We start from the raw sequence: 20694 nt of genomic DNA, 5'->3' as shown, positions 1-20694 counted from the left end.
ACGTCTTTGAATTAAAAAGTATTTGATTACATACCAGATACCTACTGGTATAATAACAGGTACTTAATACATTTTTTTATGTATTCGTTCCATCATATCCTTTAGATAAATGTTTAAAGATTTCATTGACCTCCACTTGTAAAATATTACTTTGGCATTTTACGAGAAATCTACGATATTTAAATTCTATCCGAGATCGTTCCTTACTCTAACCTTGGCATCCCCTCTACAAACATAAATTAAACGAAAGGAAGGGAAAAAATCTATAAAAATGAATATAAATTATGTATTAAACTCAAATTCCGACACAATAATGCCTTAAAATATTTTTTTTTTACAGAATAAAAACAATACAACCGACTAATATTTATATTTAATGTAAGTAAATAAATAACAATGATTGTGCTTTATGTGCGGAAGAGTACTTATGTCCTATTTACAATATAGATTAATATCAAACATGACCAGAGATTTCTTGCTATATAAAAAGATGAAATATGTAAATGTTCATAGATCATCCTCTTAATTCGTAAAACATAAAACTGATACCGAATTAAAAATAAATTATTATGAATAAAATTATCATAATAATTTATTTTTAAAAAAATATTCATCACTTTTTATTTAGTAAAAAAATCCAGATAATTACAACAAAATTAGGCACATAAACGACTTAAATTAGAAAAAATAAAGATATAGATTCAAGTTCAAGTACTCTCATTTCAATTTTTCTCTACATATTTTCAAATCTCCTAAAGTGAAAATTGTGTGAAAGTCGTATTTTACGATTATTTATTTATTAAACAGCGATTTTAAATAAATCTATCGTTAGTATCTGACTAAAATTGATATTCTGAACATGTATTTTAGAAATTAAAATATCCTACAAAGAAAACAATGTAAAAATGGTAGAACAATAAAAACGCTTATTTAGAACATCTATAAAAATTAAAAACCAAAACATCGTTCCTTGTTTACTATCTGTACGCAATGTAAGTAAAACATAAATAATATTTGAAAAATAAACTATTCTACTCGTTTGTATAGTAGCAGAACGGACATTTTACTGACAATCACAGTGAAGTATCCCACAATAAGGAATCTAATGCAAAAAAATAAAAACGCAAACCAAACAAATAACAAAACCTATAGCAGCTGATCATAATTTCACTGATATTTCAAGTATCCCACAAAAAAGTACCACAACAATGGCCATAGAAAAAAAAAACAAAAAACAACCTGTTCATCTATAATTCTATGATTCTATAACGAACAAATTATTGAAGTGAAAACTTCTTTAGCGGCGTTGAGCACTTTTTCTGTAATGGGTATGAAATCTTAAACTCGCGTCAGGACACGTGACCTGATCGAAAAAGCGTAAAGCTTTGGTCTGGTGATCATGACGCACAACGCTGAGGTATACGGTTTGCGATGCCGGACACTCAATCATATGAAAAACGTCGACAATGTTCTCTTGTTCCGTCGCAGTATGCGTCCGCGGCGAAGGGCAAGCGCGGTGAGTGGGGAGGTGTACTCCCGCACAGCGCGGCGTCATTCTCGATTGAACGCTGCGGTGTGCGGGTATGCGTCACGGCATATATGAATGCGACAATATGAATTTTTTCGTAGACAATAATAGAATTAGTTTGCAGCTATCCTTCTTTATATAAAAATAAAGACAAAAAACATAAAAGTTTGATAATTACAGCAAAATTGTTCATGTTCACGTCTACCTTGGTAGCTGCGGCAAAATCAACTGAACACCTCTCCGCAGGGAAGGTAAATGCTGCGTCGTGACGCTGCGTCGGGGCGCATACCTCAGCGTTGTGCGTCATGATCACCAGACCAAAGCTTAAGACGGATACCATTCCAAAATATCAAACATGCTCAACGTTAATAATCAAGTTTTCACTTCTGCCGGCACTCCCGGAGTGCAACCCGTCTTTTTTCGTAGTTATGATATAGTGTGTTCACTGTTCAGTTGAGACAGACACGTGCGACCAGCTCCTTCTCAGCGGCGACGCGCTGCATCAGCTCGTCGGCCCAGCGGTGCGCCGTGCGGTCCACCGTCGACGGCACCGTGAGGCACTGCATGCCGCCGTACTCGCACGCGATCTGAGGAGAGGCTATCATTAATGAACTGTATGTGGTTTGTATTTGGATATTTATGTGTTTGTCTATACTTAATATTATAAAGCTGAAGAGTTTGTTTGTTTGAACGCGCTAATCTCAGGAACAACTGGTCCGATTTGAAAAATTCTTTCGATGTTAGATGGCCCATTTAACGAGGAAGGCTATATATAGGCTTTATATCATCACGCTAAGACCAACAGGAGCGGAGCAATGCGGGTGAAACCGCGGAGCACAGCTAGTCAACTCTATGATGATCTATATTATGACTTTATATAGGATGTGTACTAAGCTGAATGGGACTTACAGTTTTATATATGCGTACGTAAAAATACTTATAAAAATACTTAGTTACAGACGCATTTTTTCGAAACGATTAATTAATTCTAAAAACTCTATGTTTATACATAGTTTAAGAAAAAAAAATGACGTGGTTTGTTTACTTTAATATTTTATAGTGTAGGCAAAACTATAAGTCCCTTTCAACTTAGTACGCCAACGGGGGAATGCCTTTATACCTAATCAGTTTAATCAAATGTGGTGGTCTAAGGTGCATCGCCTAGTAAGTGCTAACTCCATTCCACTCCAACAGAGCTTTTTTTTCGAGACCTCCATACGAAATGATACAAAAAGTCCTTAATACTATAACTGTACTCACTCTATAGTGGTGCAGCAGGGCGCGCTCAGTGGGCACGCCCACCGAGCTCGCGCCAGGCGCCAGCTCCCACAGGAAGTGGTTCCCCAGCTCGACCGCGTCGCGCGGCCGCAACGCGTACTTGCTGCGGTTCTTGAGTGCGTGCGGTGCCGCCCAACGCCGCGTCTTGCGTGCTGTTACTAGTGGTGCGGGGGCTTCTGCGTCATCCTAGAAGTCATAATAATTATGGCAAAAAAAAAAACAATTAAAACTTACATTAGTGTAAAAACTTTAAAATCAGTTTTGACGTGACAACGTCTTATAATTCGATAGCGCCGGCTGCACGCACGAAAAAACATGACTCATGCGGCGTTACCTCGCTCTGAGGCGTTCCATGTAAAGCTTGAAGTGCAAGCTAGAGCGCGGAAAGAGTGAAAAGAAGCACAATCGGACGTTGTCACGTTCAACTATCGTCAGTAAACCGACTTTACAACCAATTTTTTTTTGTTTTAAAATCTTAATCTTAATCTTTAATGAATTAGCCTTTGTATAAGTTTTCCAAAGAAGTTTAGTTTATTAAATTATACAAATCAATTTGAGTTTATGTAGAAATATTTTCTATTTACTCAAAGACACTCACCTCCCACCGCAGATAAAAGAACGCGTTCCGAAACAAGAATGCAGATGGCGCTTTCGACGGCGGATTGTACGCCGCGCGCAATGCGGTGAGCAACGCGACGAGCGTGCGTTCCCGCCGCGGTAATATTACTTCGTCGACGTCTATCACTAGCAGCCAACCGGCGGTGGACATAGACCGGTAGAGACAGTCGTTGAACGCTGCGAATTGACCCTCTGTCCTGTAAGAAAAGAGAAGAGATATTGTATTACTTCTATTTTCAGTCGTAGATAGAATAAAAAAGTATTTGGATACCTATATAAAGTAGATACCTATCAACTCTACAGTGTACAGAATTAGTTATATAATTATTATCATCTAATTTTGATTGTGTTGATCAAAAGAGCATACTCATAAAGAGATGAATGCAGCTGACCACGGGGCAATGTTAAGAGTTATATTAATAAAATAAATATTAATAAACAACCTTTTATAATATGTTGGAATAATGGGGAAGGAATCAGGGACGTCTTAAGTAAAAATATGTGCTAGATAATATAAATATAATTGCACTAAATTACGATGATATTACGTAAAAAAGAGTTGAAATAGGTACTGCATTATCGCAATTTTACTCAGTCAGGTCTATCCATTGATGCATTAAGATTCACTTTGAATAAACTTTTGGCCGCGTTTCAAACAATGGCTCTATCAATTTTATTTTTGTGCAGAAGTTTGAAAGTTTATATAGATTCATTCAGAATCTTTAATTCGCCGAAGTTTTATTTCCTCTGTATCTATATTTTGGTTCAATAGCAAGTGTGTTAAAATTGGAAATTTTAAAATTTCAGGCGTATATTTTTTCAGGAAACATGGTTACAGCGCTATTGTATTAAAAAAATATGAAAATCCTGTTCGAATATGTACGTGCCTAACCATGCAGGCATTTTATGCTCATAAATTTTATGAAATTTAATTTAAATAAATTGGTTGAATCAAATAAATGTTCTGTAAACAGTCCCTATAGGGCAGGGCGTTTACCTTGAGACTAAACGCTATAAACACTACTTAATTCATTAAAATCCGCAATTTTAATGTAAATTGTACACATCCTCATTAGATAACACTTTAAATTTTATCACGCATATCTGCGTTAAATGTGTCATCTAATTAAATGGCATAATTCTTAGTAAGAATATAGGCATACTAGAGGTCCGCCCCGGCTTCGCCCGTGGTACATATTTCGCAATAAAAGGTAGCCTATGTCCTTTCTCGGGGATCAAAATATCTCCATACCAAATTTCATGCAAGTTGGTTCAGTAGTTTAGGCGTGATTGAGTAACAGACAGACAGACAGAGTTACTTTCGCATTTATAATATTAGTATGGATGTATGTATGTACTTACAAGATTCACATATCATGATATCACATACCTGATTTCAATCTTTGATACAATCGGCAGTTTCCATGGCAATAGAGTAACAAGACCTTGCTTCCTATAGTGGTCGAGGAGGCACGCGACTGGCGCGCTCAAAGACTCATTGTACATGTAGAAGTGACTGGCTCCGAGCAGGCGGTTCAGCTCAAACCATTCCATGAGCCACTCGTCCCGGGAGTAGGAGAAGTGGAATGGCTTGACACATACGTGCAGGGTTTCCTGAAATTATTGTAAAGGTGGTTAAAAATGTACTGTGTGTGTAATAAATTTTTAAAATGAAGACGGCGTTTTTGTTTTTAATTTATAGCATCATAATATTTAACATAATATATAAAAGTCAATGATAGGTACTCTGTCTGTCTGTCTCTTCTCTACGCGAAGACTATACTAAACAATTAAAGTTGAATTTTGGCACGGAGTAAGTTTAAGACCTGAGAAAGGATAAACAGTAGGCTAATTTCCCTTTTCTACAGGAGTGAAGCTGCGGGCGGAAAGCAAGTTTAAATAATTTTCGAAAACGGGTTATAACAAAAGGGTAGAAACATTTATAGTATCTTTACTGTTGACTTTATAATTAATACTTATCCGTAGGAAGAGCTTTTAGTTTAACAAAAGTTTAAATGGCTAATAAAAAATTCATTGCATTTCAAACTCGCGCCTTTTGTTTTTACAATGCGATTCCAAACCTGGCGGCTAGGGACGACTTTAGGCTAAACACGAATCAGGCCGTACAATTAATTATACTATCAGAATTCAGTGTTTGTCGGACAAATTAATACATGATACACGTTAGTAGATACCTAATGAATGAAAAAAAAATGTTATGTAACATAATATCGCAGATTGTTCCTAGTAGGCGGGGTCACCTTAGCCAGTGTTATTTAGTAACAATTAGGTTACAACGATAAAATCATCAAATAATTGGTTTAATAGATCATAATGTATCACACGACATATTATTACAGCTATTAGGGGAAGTTAGCGCTCATTGTGGAACTAATTTAAATTAGCGGTTGTAATGTATGTATAATGGGACGCTAACAAACAAATTCCGGTGTTTAATGACAATACTATATTATCTGTAATCTCGTTAACCCACGCCACTTTGTAAATTATTATTATTTAATTCCGCATTCTAGAAAGTACGTCCGTAATTTATACCACAGGATAAAAACAGCTCGACCATAAATTTTAGCAATTAATTTCGCCTCTGTGCCGGGCATTTTAAAAACAAAATTGGGTAAACAGATTAAACTTTTCATCTTTCTAATATACAAGAAATAAAACAGGCTTTTATAACCCTAACTAGAATTATACACCGCCTTAAAATATGCCTTTTAAAATTATTCGTATAGCTGCTATTCATACGAAACTCTGAATACATACTACGCTTAATTAGACAGCTTTTCTTTCTTCAACGAAACGCTATTCTTGTTCTAGTACAGATATATACAGATAGAGCATTTCCAGTCACAACCGTTTACTTTATAGATATTTAACGGCTTTAAAATAAATCTCACAGTGTTACGGTGCAAATGCGGTGCAATAACAAACCACACCGCGTTATACACAACATGTAGATCTAACTGCAGTTGCAATTATCGCTGTTAGCAATTAATTATTCACCTCGATGCCGCTCCTTGGCTCCGTGTCGAGGACCGTTAACAGGTTTGTGGGCGCCCGGTTGGGCGACACGGCTGCCACTATCGATATAGATGCACCCACAGTCTCTTGGGGCTTCACCCCCGTGTCACGTAGTAAACAGAGGACGTACGTGGCGCTGTATTTCAAATTCCAGTTCTCGCGTATTGGCTGAAAAATAAAAGAGTTCGCGTCGCAATTTTCACAGGGTTTCGATTCCGAGCGGAGCTTCGCATTTTATAGTGTGTGCAAATGTTTGTAGGCACTTCCACAGAGTACGAAATCTTTATTCGGTTTAGTTTTATACATTTACTCTGCTAGATAATTGAGATTTCAGGAGCTCAACACAAATGAAAGTAATTTATAATGTAGGTAAGCTTCGAAACATAAGCATATTGGCAATCTCTTTTAGCTATAAGCGATCAAATTTGATATTGTTTTATAGCATTCAAAAGCTTTATAAATGAGGTTTTTTTATATATTCAGGCATCGCCCTAGTAAGGTGAAAGACGTGGGTTCCCCCACAAGGGTACAAAATTCAATCCAGCCCCGTGATTGAATTTTGTACCCTTTAAAAAATCATATTAAAACGAACCAATTATAATGTAGGACCTACTCTAAAGTTCAAACTCATACCCTAGTGCCGAACTGCTACAATATTAAAACATTATTAAGGCGATGCTACCTTGACTCTAGCTTTGAGCGTGAGTGTGCGGTTGTCTGACAGCCAGATGCGGCACACGACAGCGTCCGCGCCGCGGGTCTTCGTTGCGGCTATGACGCGGATCGCCGCTACCGTCCGCCGCTCCACGTAGGCCGAATATACGTAGAATCTGAATCTGGAATGAAATTATAGTATAGTTAAGTTTAAGTGTAAGTGTTATTTTAAGTAGTGAGAAGGTAGTATTTCATAAAACTTCTAAAGGAAGGGAGATATGCCGATATGTGACATAAATGTTCGAGTGTATTTTGATGCAATAGTGCCGAAATGACTTAATTGAATTAGGTACTAATTAGACGGTTCGGAATCAAAAAGGATGAGTTATACCTAGAGATATTTATTTCTAATTATTCAAAAATTCTATTCGTTTCCTGATATAGCATTGAGTTTATTACTTTTGGGAAACAAAGGGATGCGGATGTGGAAAATCCGGAAGTTACGATAAATTCTAAATAGAAAGACAAACATCGATGTTTGGCTTAAGCCGAGAAAATACATTTTTGGGTGAAGTATAGGTACTTTCGTATATATTTCACATTCTGGTGTTAAATCAAGATATGTAAATAAAGGAAATATTACAAAAATATCGCCCAGATAATCTAGATAATTTATTTAGTGATAAATGCAGTTTTACTTCGATAGCGAACTCAAGAACATATTTAAGATTTTCGTAATACAAAGTATCTAAAACGTTACATTATAAAAACTTAACAAAGGCCACAAGACAAAAGATTAGCCAAAGCATAAACCCAATATCTATTGTACAAAAAATTGCTCTAAGAAACCACGTCTTCGCAGCTTATAACTATAAAACGCAAATAGAAACGGCAAAGCAAAATGCGATATAGCATAGACGCTTCTGTCATCGCCTATCCTATCCTATCCTATATTCGATAGGATAATTTCATGGCTGAACTACTTTCTATTCGGAAATGACAGTCCTAGAATAGCGATCAGAAGGAAATGGAAAACACGACGCTCACAACAAGACGGGAAAGGAAATTGTTCTTTACAACTTGAAATGAACTTCTGAATATGAGAAAAAACATAAGCATTGAAAGTTGCCAGACATAACAAAAAACTTTCATATATCCAGCAATCATTCTTACTTATTGTCGGCATCTTTTCATTCGGGTCAAGCACGCACTTCAGTAAATTATAATGTAGTATGGAGAAATGTATTATTATGGCTTATTGTATGACTTTATCTAGGGTTTTCTCATATTACTACTATAATTTGTTTGATAGGTTGCTATTTTTAGTATCAGTTTGTTTTCGATGTTCATTAAAAATGAACACGCACTTGATTTTGCTTCAATTCTACAAAATATGTGTATGTATGTGTGCTGTATGTAGTTTTCTTATCATAAGATATCACATCGCTTTCACTTCAATTCAATTTGGTTCAAGACTCACGACGATTATTATGATTTGTTCGTATTTTCTTTCAGAGCTCACTAGGTATATTATGAACAGGATATTTTATTTTAGCGCATATTTTATAATTAATGTTGTTAAAATGAACTACGATAGATATACATAGTTGAAAAAAGGTTTATTCATAATAAGTATATTGTACAATGATATTCATAGTTTATCTAAAATCAACTAAAAATTATAGATATAAAACTGGCGATGTAATAAGATGTAGTCTTAGGTACCTACTTTGTATTGTCATACGAAAAAAGTATAGCTTCAGCATTATTTATTTATCACACATATTTTTGATCAGGTACCTAAAATATTGTCCTGGCTTAAGAATATTCTGGAAAATTCACCTTGTATGCAGCTGACAGTTTATTAAGTTTAAACAATAGGTTATCCACAGCCTCTCAGCTTCATCGTCAGGTCTTACAGAAGATTATTGACAAGTAACAACGTATCCTGCTATTACTATAGTAGTATAACAGTATCAGTTGTTGTTTTCAATAAAATGAATATCATCAATTTTTATCAATACTCCATTGAAATGTTACATTTTTTAGGCCTAACCTTGCAGTTTTTAGAGGACGCAATTTTATGTTTTTGATGTGTAGGGGGGGTCAGTGAGTAGCTAAAACCAAGTTTGTGGGGTTGCCACCCTTGTCCCACGGCCGCCATCTTGAAAATAGCGGTTGAAATGGTTTTTACGATATATCTCTTAAACTATTTATCTGATAAAAAAAAAATTGTTAGCATTATTTGTTGCAAATTAAATTTTCTACAACTTTTGTCCAGTAACTTTTTGTCGTAGAACTATAAATAAAAAAGTTATAAGCGAAAACGTTCAGAAATTAGAGCTTTTTATATTTTTCAATAAAACTTTTTTTTATCAATTTACGAAGAAATGATATCAGACCATTTTTGTAGATTGTTTTTCGAGGAACAACTTTTATATACAACATTTTTTCATTACGTCAATAGCTAAGGTTTTACAGCGCTCTGAAGTGAGTTCTATTTTTCAGTACTCCTAACTATACATATAATGGCTATTGGCTCTTTTCCCAGACTCCAGAACAATGGAAGAACACTGCAGAACATTTCAGCCCTGCTTTTCGACGTAAAAAAAACGCGCTTCCAGACTTCAAGTCAGTTCAGTCAATAATTAATTATTAATAATATTGCAAAATTAATTATTAATTATTAAAAATATTAAAAACAATTACTGATGACAAATTATTATTAGTACACACATAATATATGTAGGTATACAGTATAGTTAAGAGTACTGAAAAATAGTACTCACTTCGGAGCGCTGTAAAATCTTAGCTTATTTAACTACTTAATGAAAAAATGTTGTATATAAAAGTTGTTCCTCAAAAAACAATCTACAAAAATGGTCTATTATCATTTCTTCGTAAAATGATAAAAAAAAGTTTTACTGAAAAATATAAATATCTCTAATTTCTGAACATTTTCGCTTATAGCTTTTTTATTTATAGTTCTACGACAAAAAGTTACTGGACCAAAGTTGTAGAGAATTTAATTTGCAACAAACAATGTTAACAATTTTTTTTATCAAATAAATAGTTAAAGAGATATATCGTAAAAACCATTTCAACCGCTATTTTCAAGATGGCGGCCGTGGGACAAGGGTGGCGACCCCACAAACTTGGTGATAGCTTCACACTGAACCCCCCTACACATCAAAAAAATAAAATTGCGTCCTCTAAAAAATGCAACCCCAAATGTAACTTTTCAATGGAATACAAGATTAATCTAACATAATAACAATGCAGTGTTCCACTTTTCGCGCCATTAAAAACGCACAAAAAGCGGAAATGTATATCTATTGTAATTTAAATGCTGAAATTGCCAACAAAAAGTTAGCCTCTGTTGTAACAGTCACGACAGTGTGTTAACTATCAGCTAATACATTGTAAAATATTTTTACCTTTAATGGTTTACTGATACGAACATTGTTTTTACACAAATTTTTATTTCATGAAGGTTTTTAATTTTTATATTTATTGACTAGATATGAGCGAATAGCAATTTCCATAAATTGATATTGCAATAATACCTAGTAGGTAATTTAAAATCAAATTTTTATACAGTGAACCATGGAAAAAATTGTATTTATGTATCAAATTATTTTTTGACATTACGTTATATATGTTACCGGAAATGTATGAAATCAAGGAATTGTATACAATTCCTAGGAAATGTGTACAATTCCGATACCATTTAGGAAATGTATAAAATATTGTTTAAAAAACTATTTAATGCATGCATATCCTAGGAAATGTATAATCTTCCTAGGAATTGTATACAATTCCAATATCGTATTAGGAAATGTGTAAAGTAAATGCTTTCTGTAATAAAACACGTTGTTATTTTTTTTATTATAGCTCTTATTGATACAATCGGGTAACAGTCATACCGTAAAATTGTAATAATATTATGTTCATATTATTATCTTACTAATTAACATTTTAAAAATCAACTATCTAACTTTTACCGTAAATATAATCAACTTATATTTATTCTTATAAAATCAAATTTTCATTTCGCGAGTAATCAGTCCCCTCGTCCCGCTGTTCCCGCGTATATTTGGCGCAGTCGGATTGTATAATTCGCCGTATTACATTACGGCTAGCTGTTTTAATATGCCGATAATTCGTCCTTTTCCAAAATTCTACAAAATGACGGCCGCGAGCCGACGGAGCCCCACTTCGTGGAGCTCCTATTTCTGTGTAGTTTTAAAAAACACGAACCTAACCTAACCCACCCCCTTATCCAAACCAAAAATTTCTGATTACGAATTATCGGCATAGTCACTACAAAATGCCGACCGTGCCGATAACGGGCCAGATTATATACAATTAACCTGCGACATATCAATATCTTAAATGTTTTTCATTTCCGATAGCTATTTAGGAAATGTATAGAATATTTCCTAGGAAATGTGTATAAATAATTTATTTCACACATTTCCGTGCGATTTTAGGAATTATATACATTTCCTAGGAATTGTATACATTGACGGATTACATACATTTCCGGTAACATACCTATACCTACATAAATAATATTTGTATTGAATAAGCACTGTACTTAACTTTTAGGTATACAATTAACAGATAGTTTATAATGTAATTAACGACAATTTAATATCAACAAATTAATTTATAAAACATACTGGAATGGAATTTCAACTATTTATTACCTTTTGGTTGTCGAATAAGGGTGCTTTTCCACTAGAGCTGTTCTGATCGAGGCTAGATAAATAAAGCGACAGGATTGGTTCTTTAAAAACACACCTTCGCTACGCTTCCTCGCACATCTCTGGTGGAAACGCAGCCTTTCAATGGAATACATGAATTATTGAATTCATTTTATAGCCCAAACCACACACAAACAAACAAAATATATTATAAAAATTCCGGAACACTATTTAATTGCTCAATCAAATATTTGCGACTAGTGAATGTTAACAATCCCATTAGTAGGCATAAGCTATAAAATATAATCTGCATATTATTATGAATTTTATGCGTAGGCATTAGTGCAATATTAATATCGTCGATACTGAATTACCGTCAAGCAGACCATGATTGCAAAACCTATACATTATATACATAGATATAATATATTTTATCTCAACAAAGATATATTCTATTCTAAATTTTACAAAGTCTGACCAGAGAAAATAGAGGCCCTTTACATGTAAGTAGTATATTTATACATAACACCTTCATATATACTACATAGTATGAAAAGGCAATAAATTAAGAATTGAAAATTCTAACGGAATAAAAAGCTATCTGCTGGCTTCATTTTTAAAGTGCACCTACTTGTATAAAAATAGCTGCACTAATAGCAGAAATATAAGTAATTTTTATTCTTTGGATACATTAATTGAAATGTTCTATTAAAATGTTTATAATGAATAGGTAAATATATAGCAGGTATCTGTATACTTACCTTTCTAGAGTTTTCATATAAGGTACAACAAAAAATTATATTTATGCGATGTTTAAGCAAATCTTTATCTTTACAGAAATTGATATTGCGTCAACATGCCATGACATGGAGCCGCCATATCATCTCACAAAATGTGAAAATATCAAATTCGCGGCACTTACCGTATATTACTGGATTTACTTCAACCGCCCGTCCTCGTTTTCAGTAAACAAATTTACATAAAAGTCTGTTCAATTTCAAGGCACGTGGCCCTTCGAGTAATTTCATAAAGAGAGAGCCGTAAACTGTATTTAGTTTCGTTTCAAGTATCTGTTCTATTGGAATTAGCGGAGTAAAACTTTATAATTAAAGTTGTAAGTCGGGAAGCGCCACGGGGAATTCCATTTTAAATTGCATTTACTAATTCCGTTTAGTGTATAAAATTGCGATTTCAGTTCCTTTAGGTACTCATAAGTTTATATTAAAAGTTTGGTCATTTGTACGAGAAGGACATTATGTATTCAAACAAATTTACATTAAAACTTTGAGATCCACATTTGTTTTAATATAATGTTAACAACGAATAAAGAAATAGGTACTAACTCTAATGCACCTGAAAATAGCTGTTCTCTATGTTTGCATTTCATTAACATTTTAATGAATTATTCACCGAACTGTAAAGCTCTATTAATAGAGCCATGTCGTGTTTTGTCCTTTATTTAAAACACGTCATATTAACTAGGAATATTCTCAATTTAATGACTACTGTGTAAATGTAACATCTGCGCAGTTTAGTTGTTAGTTTGTACAACAGTAAATAGTATTAAAGCTGCGTACATAAGTGGTAGGACAGTGAATGTACTGTTTGCTAATCGCAAACAGACTAGTCTCATTATAACTGAAGCTCTTGTTAGCCGCCTCTTGTTAGTGCTTTAAACCTAGTGCGACATAGCAGCTGTGTTTTGACATTTGATAAAATAATTAACGTCTTCATTTTAGGCGGTTAGTTATAATGTAACCTAAATACTAACATAAACATTTGATAGGTACTTTTTCAACACACAATATTTGACACAGAATAATAGATAGTAAGTACTTATTTTATATCAATATGCGATCGTTACTTGAAAAATATATCTCATTTATTTTAACGACACAACCTTTAAATGACATTATTAAAATACCTTAAAATTAAACTCTTTCCACATTCATTTTATTTATTATTTCACGTTCCATCATGAGACTCGAACACCGTTTATACATTTTTATCATGTATTCAATTACTCTATTTAAATAATGCAAAAAATAAAAAACCCCGATAAAGGAGTTACGTTTGTATTTTAGGCAATGTGTCAACATCAATAGCTCATGATCAACAATAGCTCTAGCTCTATGTTCGTTTGATGTAAATGCACCGTATCAGCTTAAAAGTGCATTTAGATCAGACGAACAAGAGCATTATTTTGTTATCTTTTAGTGCAAACGAAAACTCGTATTCAGTGTTGTTCAGTATTAGAACATTGCATAGAATCTTTTCGATCGCACTAAGAACAACGAAAGTATGCTCTACGCCCTGTTTACACTAAAGAATTTGACATAGTGGGGTTAGAATGAGCATTCGCTCGTTTGATGTAAATGCACCGTGACAAACGTTCAAGCTGTTTTTATTTTTGATCAAATCGTATCAAAAAAAAATTTCTCTCAAAAGCTTATTGATTAATGATTTGAGTCTTCTTAATATAATATAAAGCCTTATTTCAAACGTGATATTATAAATAGAGCCATTTTGTCAATTTTAAAGTTTTAATATTACATAGGTGAAAAGGTAATGAAAATAAATGAAAAGATTGCACGCGAGGCATAAGTAGATTATACATCTGATGAGAGAAATGTAAAATTACAAATACTATAATATCTACTTGATTAACAGCGCTGAATTTTAAATTAATAACCTTGCAATTATTCATTACAGCTAGTTATGTAGGTATATTAAACCTTGTTATAACGTCGTGTTATCGATTTATAAAAGAGAATTAATTAATATTAAAGCGGTTTTTAATGATGTTGCTGGTATCTGAACTTTATAATAAGGTAATTAATAACAGGTTCATGCATTCAAAAACGTTTGAATGCATATTACTAACGCTACTTTTAACAAAACAACAAATCAAGTCTTTTCATTTGATTGTTCCGCTATAGCTCCAAAACGTAACGTCCCGTACTTAAAGGGACTTTCACTAGTGTAGGTATAGGTACTGAAGTTATACAGTTACGCTGTTTTTTTTATTTAAGAATATTGATATAGCAATTTTTAACATACGTATGTAAGCTTATGTAAGGGATAAATCATATTAAATGAATTACCATTCAACACATTACTTGTATAGGTATTTTACGCGAATCTTCTTGGAATCTGAATTTTTTCATGTCTATACATATCACGGATTCGCTATAATGATGTCTTAGGAATATAGAATTGGGCCGTAAGTAACTTTTTTGCTTAAGCATTCAAAGAGAATTTTAAACAAAAGTACCCCGTTGCCTGGCCTGAAAGAAGTCGTGGGCTCACAAGGTTACATGACTTAGGTTTGCCAGTTTTGACCTAAAAACTTTGCTAACACTAAATTATTTGACATGCTTAAAATAAATCTAGATAACGTGGTTGCAAGCGCGCTATGAATAAGTCCAACGTATCTAGATAATATAATAGAGAAAGTTCACTATTTTGAACCCCTTTTACGGACTTAGTTACTACGTATCAGAATTCAGAAGGATTCGAAGAACAAGGTTGAAGAATTTATCATTTCTACAAGTTAATTGTGTTCTTCATAATACATTCTCACTGTACATAAACGTAAAAGCTGTACCAATTACGGCAATGTCACACGAAGGAGAATATAATATTATGGTAGCCATCGATCTGTTCAACCCATGGTTCAACCATATTTATATTGTCAAAACGATGTCAACCGCCCGTATTTCACACAAAATTGGAGTTTATTGGAGAATAATGTTTTGCAGTTTATACGAGAGCCTGAAATTGTCGTCTTTTTGTCGCAATAATCTCCATTTAAACGTTTATATCTGAAAAATTCGTGGAACGTTTAATTAAATGCTTGTTAAGGGTACTGCCAAAATATATTTTGTGAAAAGAGTGAGCAACCAAAATTGCGTAATGACCTTTTTCTTTCATTTTGTATCCACTGTAGTTTATGTGAAACGATCTTTAATGAGATTTGATGATTACATAAATAAACCGCCTGTAAAAATGTTTAAAGAAAACCTTGAGGTGATATTATCCTATTTTCGGGCACAAAATTTAATAATTGCTGTGAATATGGATGAGCTACTTGTCAGACCTTCGGTGACGGCTTATCCCAAATTAAATTCAGATTGCAAACCATTTTATTATTGACTGGAAGGCAAACAAGCGTTCGCAGAAATTGATTACAAGTGTCAACGGCCATAGAGTAAGTGAAGATCAATTAAATTAATTTATTATGATTATACTAGTACCTAGGTAATAGATATACCTACGTGAATGTAAATATACCTATTTGACTCGACTCTACGTAAAAAAGCTAAATAAATAATTATTGTCTATTGTGACTATATTTATTGCACTCAAGATCTTTTTTCTTTTAAATACTTCGCTTCGTTTATTTGTTGAAATTTCTGAAATGATACTTCCAAAAACGTTACTTCTTTCATAATTATTTCATTGCGCTCTATTTTTCATACGGTCTATATAAAATAACAGAAAACTCACAAATAATATTCCCTTGTAAGGTTCGGGCATGTTATAATCACATCACCGTTTATTCCACATGAGACTACATTCTCCACAGCTAAGTACAAACTCGTGTTAGCACCAGTTAGCACCGAGAAATGCCGAGCGAACCTTTAGGGAAATCGAACGCAATATTAAATACAAGTATTCGGAAATGTGCTCATTTTACCAAAGTTGCGGTGGAGTAAACATTTGGTGTATCAGTATCTTTTGTAATATTACTTCAATGTCTCCAGTTAACTAAATCTTTGCTAAAATTATACACTCTAACTGTCTCGCTATCAGTTATATTATGTTGGTAGATGGAATGAAAGGAAATTAGCCTGTTTTTGCTAGAAACACAATTTTTGCAGGTGAAATATAATGGATGGTGAAACATAAAGGATGAAATTTTGTATAAAGTACGGCTGTCGCGCGTTACTTTGATGTGCACGCAAGCAAGCCTCGTAATAAGGACATAGAAAAAAGTTTACTAGGAAAAAATAATTGGCTTGAAGCGCCTATTCTACTGTACCTACTTATTATTATATGTATGTCTTTACTGAAATTAATGTACTTATCTAAATGTTACATAACAAATTCCCACTACGTCACTACGGCAGAAAAATACTAAATAATATTATTTAATAAGTTAACAAGTATGATAAACATTAATTATGAATATCCATTGTCTACGTAATTTACTAAATTAAACACATTATCTCACACTGAAAATGTGGTTGTATTAGCCAAGAAAGGACCTTTGATCCTTCGTGATAACATTATTTAAGCGTTTTCATAATATCGAGGCTGGAAAATAACGATGTTCCTGGTGTTCCCCAGTCCTCCTTTACCGACCGTACTATCATAATATTATTTGTGTGAATAAAATAATACAAAAATAGAATATTTTGTGCTTGATTTCACATGAATGGAATCGTTTGCAAATTACACTTCACACTGAAATAAAATAATGATTTGTTCGTTTCTTTTTATTAGTGATCCCATTATTGGTGTTAATGAACTGAATGAAATTGTTGTAAAGTATTAAGAGGTAAAATGATATTTTACAATTTGTAATGTTTAATAAAGTCATCGCTTATCGATAACAAAGTTGATATGTTATTCTAGAAAATATGTTTCAGTTGGGACCTTAACTAAGGAAAGCGCAGAATTTACCTATCAACGAAAGTGTAGAAATTCGTGCGTTCCACATTCCACTTGAACAGAATTATCTATCTCCCTCTGAGTTTAGAAACTGACGTAGCACTCACGACATTCTATTACACATCAATCAGTCTTGTTAATTTTTTTAGGAGATTAAAGAAACGTGAAATTATAACTCTATTTAAAAATCTAGGTATCTACACAAATGATTTATATTTCATACGATAAACGATCATTCAAAAGTACTTCATTAAACTCTGTCCAACAACTCAAAAACACACAGCTTAAACCGTCAGTTTCATAGGTGGAATCACTCGAGCTTATGAGCCTGAATTAAAACTCCGCCACGGCTCAGAGAGCAAACGCACTCGATAAAACTCGACAATATATTAATAGCTGTACGTGCAAGCGTCAAACTACTGAAATCAATATCGAGGTTGCGGTTTTATAAAAAAAGGATTTATCGTCGTACGGCGGTTGGCCATCAATCTCACGTGACGAGATGTATTTATTCGAAAAATATTGGATCCTCGGGCAATTCCAGCGGAATTTATTACGGCGAGGGCAACACAATATCTCGTCAACTGTAAACGTTCGTACCTTAAGTTAAATGCAAATTCCGAGACACTAATTAAATTCCATCGAGCCAGCAAATATCATCCATTAAAGACGCCGCCGTCTTCCTCTAGTACCTACACTCGATGTACCATATGCAATTATGCATAGTAAATAATTTTATTCAGCGATATTATGCATACTGCGGTGCTGTTGGGCACTTTACATCATAAAACAGGAAGGGTCAAAAGAATTTTACATAACAATTTTTGTTTATACTGTTTACCTACTGACATAGTAGAGGTTAGGGTAGAGGAATACCTATAAATTTTTAAATCCAGTATAATACGTAGGTAAAGAATTTGCGACATTTTTCGTTATTTTTATGCCAATCAAATAAATTATCTCACGAACAAAATACTAATGATATTTGAATATACATATAACATCCCTTGAAGACTAAAAGCAAAACATAAACATAACACAGCACCCCCTCCCAATCCAGAGCGAACCTCACAAGTCACAACACAAACCATAATAAAAAATACAAGTTTTAATCCGCGACCGAAATATATCTTTGTGTAGTCTGAGATGAAACACACCCATTCTTTTAGACAACAACAAAAGCAGCATCATCGCGACGTTATGAAGGTAGAGACGCTATCAAATATGTAAGCCGAGCGCTATTATGATACAGTTGCATAAATATTAACAAGCGTCGCTTTATGTCAACATATACAAACAGAATGTTACGTTGAAAAAGAATAAGAAACGATATTGTGTCTATCTCGTTTATTATTCATCAATTTGTTTTATATTCGTATGATATTCGTATATTCGGAAGCTACTTATTTATCACATGTAAGTACAGTGATCTGTGATACTTTTACATGCATATTACATTACGGCACCACCAGTAGCAATGGATGATGTTTGAATCTTTCCCTTGAGAAATTTAGCTCGAGACGCTTCAAATTAATATTACGGGTTCGAAATTCCTCAGTCATTTATCAACTTATAAATTCATTAAAATATCAGAAGTTACAATGACAAACGTGTAAAATAAGCTTCGAATAAGCTTCTTCAGAGATGAAACGTGGAGAAGAGCGGAAGAAAGGTTTAGGGTTTAATATAAACACAGTGTTGCGTATATTATTATGAATTCGATAAGTGATGTTGACTTAGATTTTACATTGTTCTTTGTCACAGGAATTTGGTATGACGTTTACCTTTTACCACAAAATAATAACTAGTAGCCAGCTACAGAAGCTTTTCTTCATTGAATGGTTCGAATGGTTCGAATGGTTTTCAAAGAAATATGTAGCCAGATTGGCCTTTGTGCAATGGCCCTCGCCTATTCGTATTAGTTTTTAAAATCTACACGCGGAGATAGACAAGGCCTGCTTTTACCATTAACTTCTGCTAGAGTAATTTCCTATTTATTATGATAAGGTATATCCTTTTCTATTTAATTTTTCAATATTCATCATACTTACATATTGTGTTCTTGTACAATCTATCTTTAAAGTGAAAAATATAGTTAAAATATACCGAGGTCGCCATTTGTAATAAACAGAAGTGAATCAAGTACCTAGAATTGTTGAAGTCTTCTCACTCGAAGCTAGCAACATGCTGGTTGTAAATTTTATTGCCCAGGAAGAGACCCCGTATAATGAATATTTTTTATGACTAAAACCACAACATAAAATGCTTTACGACTGGAATTCTTTTCAAATAAACACTTTAAGAGTATTTCCGTTCAAAAACAACCCATTCGATTACCTATACCGTTTAACACCTGTGAAAATGTTAAATAGCTACAACGATATTTAAAAATACAATCGAAAATACAACATAGGTACTCGTAGGTAATTGTTAGGACCGCAATACACAATCAATATGGTATTTATCCAATCGTAAAAGCAACAAATCGAATGAAGATATACGACTGTAATTAAGTTAAATAAAAAGAAACCCTTCCAATTTAATTTCATTCAAACAATACATTTTCCGAAGAATGTCACTGCATGTAGGAGCACTTAGTTTAAAAGCTTTATCAGCCTTGTAGTCCATACCTACAATGATGTGTGTATATTATGAATGTGTATAAAACAATCGATGATTGATAGACTTTACACAACGTCGGTATCTTCGTGTGTAACCTACTTTAATGCTTATTAAAAATGGTACTGATGTTCGACTTCTGCAATATGATGTTTGCAGTTTGATCAGATGCCGGACGTTTCATAATCTCGAGTGCAATTCAGATGCATTTTCAACGAGGATGCAACTCAATTCGGATGCAATTGCAGCATCAATCGCACTTTTATTCCATTTTATTAACGTGACAGATCGCAAATCCCAGCAAGATATGAATTTCAGCTTTTATATTTAATGTTTTTTCAAAGTTTTGAACTCGTTAAGCTTTTTGTTGTCTCTGAATCCTCTAGACGCATTTATATTCACATCATTTGTTTCTGTACTTGCTTTTTGTTCTGAGATAATATGTCGGTTTAAGTATATGCAATGAAATAAAATGAGACTGAATAATTCGATTTCAAATGAATTTAACTTTTATAAAGGTTCCTTTCATTATGTACAATTGTACAAAAAATATTTATATCTATGCAACATTTA

The 20694-nt window shown here is 33.5% G+C and overlaps 1 protein-coding gene across 1 annotated transcript in view; it reads right to left on the bottom strand.

The window, feature by feature from the left end:
- Positions 1 to 1388: 1388 nt before the first annotated feature.
- Positions 1389 to 20694, bottom strand: part of LOC149906468 (uncharacterized) — a 38446-nt gene continuing 19140 nt past the window's right edge. The window contains exons 3-8 of the mRNA XM_090104682.1: positions 7146 to 7299; positions 6446 to 6631; positions 4815 to 5038; positions 3405 to 3621; positions 2789 to 2992; positions 1389 to 2115 (exon numbers count right to left, since the gene is read on the bottom strand). Coding sequence (XP_089960808.1) covers positions 1978 to 2115; positions 2789 to 2992; positions 3405 to 3621; positions 4815 to 5038; positions 6446 to 6631; positions 7146 to 7299 — 1123 coding nt within the window. The 3' untranslated portion in view covers positions 1389 to 1977. The remainder of the gene's footprint in view (positions 2116 to 2788; positions 2993 to 3404; positions 3622 to 4814; positions 5039 to 6445; positions 6632 to 7145; positions 7300 to 20694) is intronic.

The sequence above is a fragment of the Colias eurytheme genome, chromosome 8 (genome assembly GCF_061535395.1).
Source record: "Colias eurytheme isolate Ceu_HAF_F1 chromosome 8, ilColEury1 Martin Lab GWU primary, whole genome shotgun sequence".
Classification (NCBI taxonomy): Eukaryota; Metazoa; Arthropoda; class Insecta; order Lepidoptera; family Pieridae; genus Colias; species Colias eurytheme.
The sequence above is the reverse complement of the archived record's forward strand: the minus strand, read 5'-3'. Positions and strand labels throughout refer to the sequence as shown.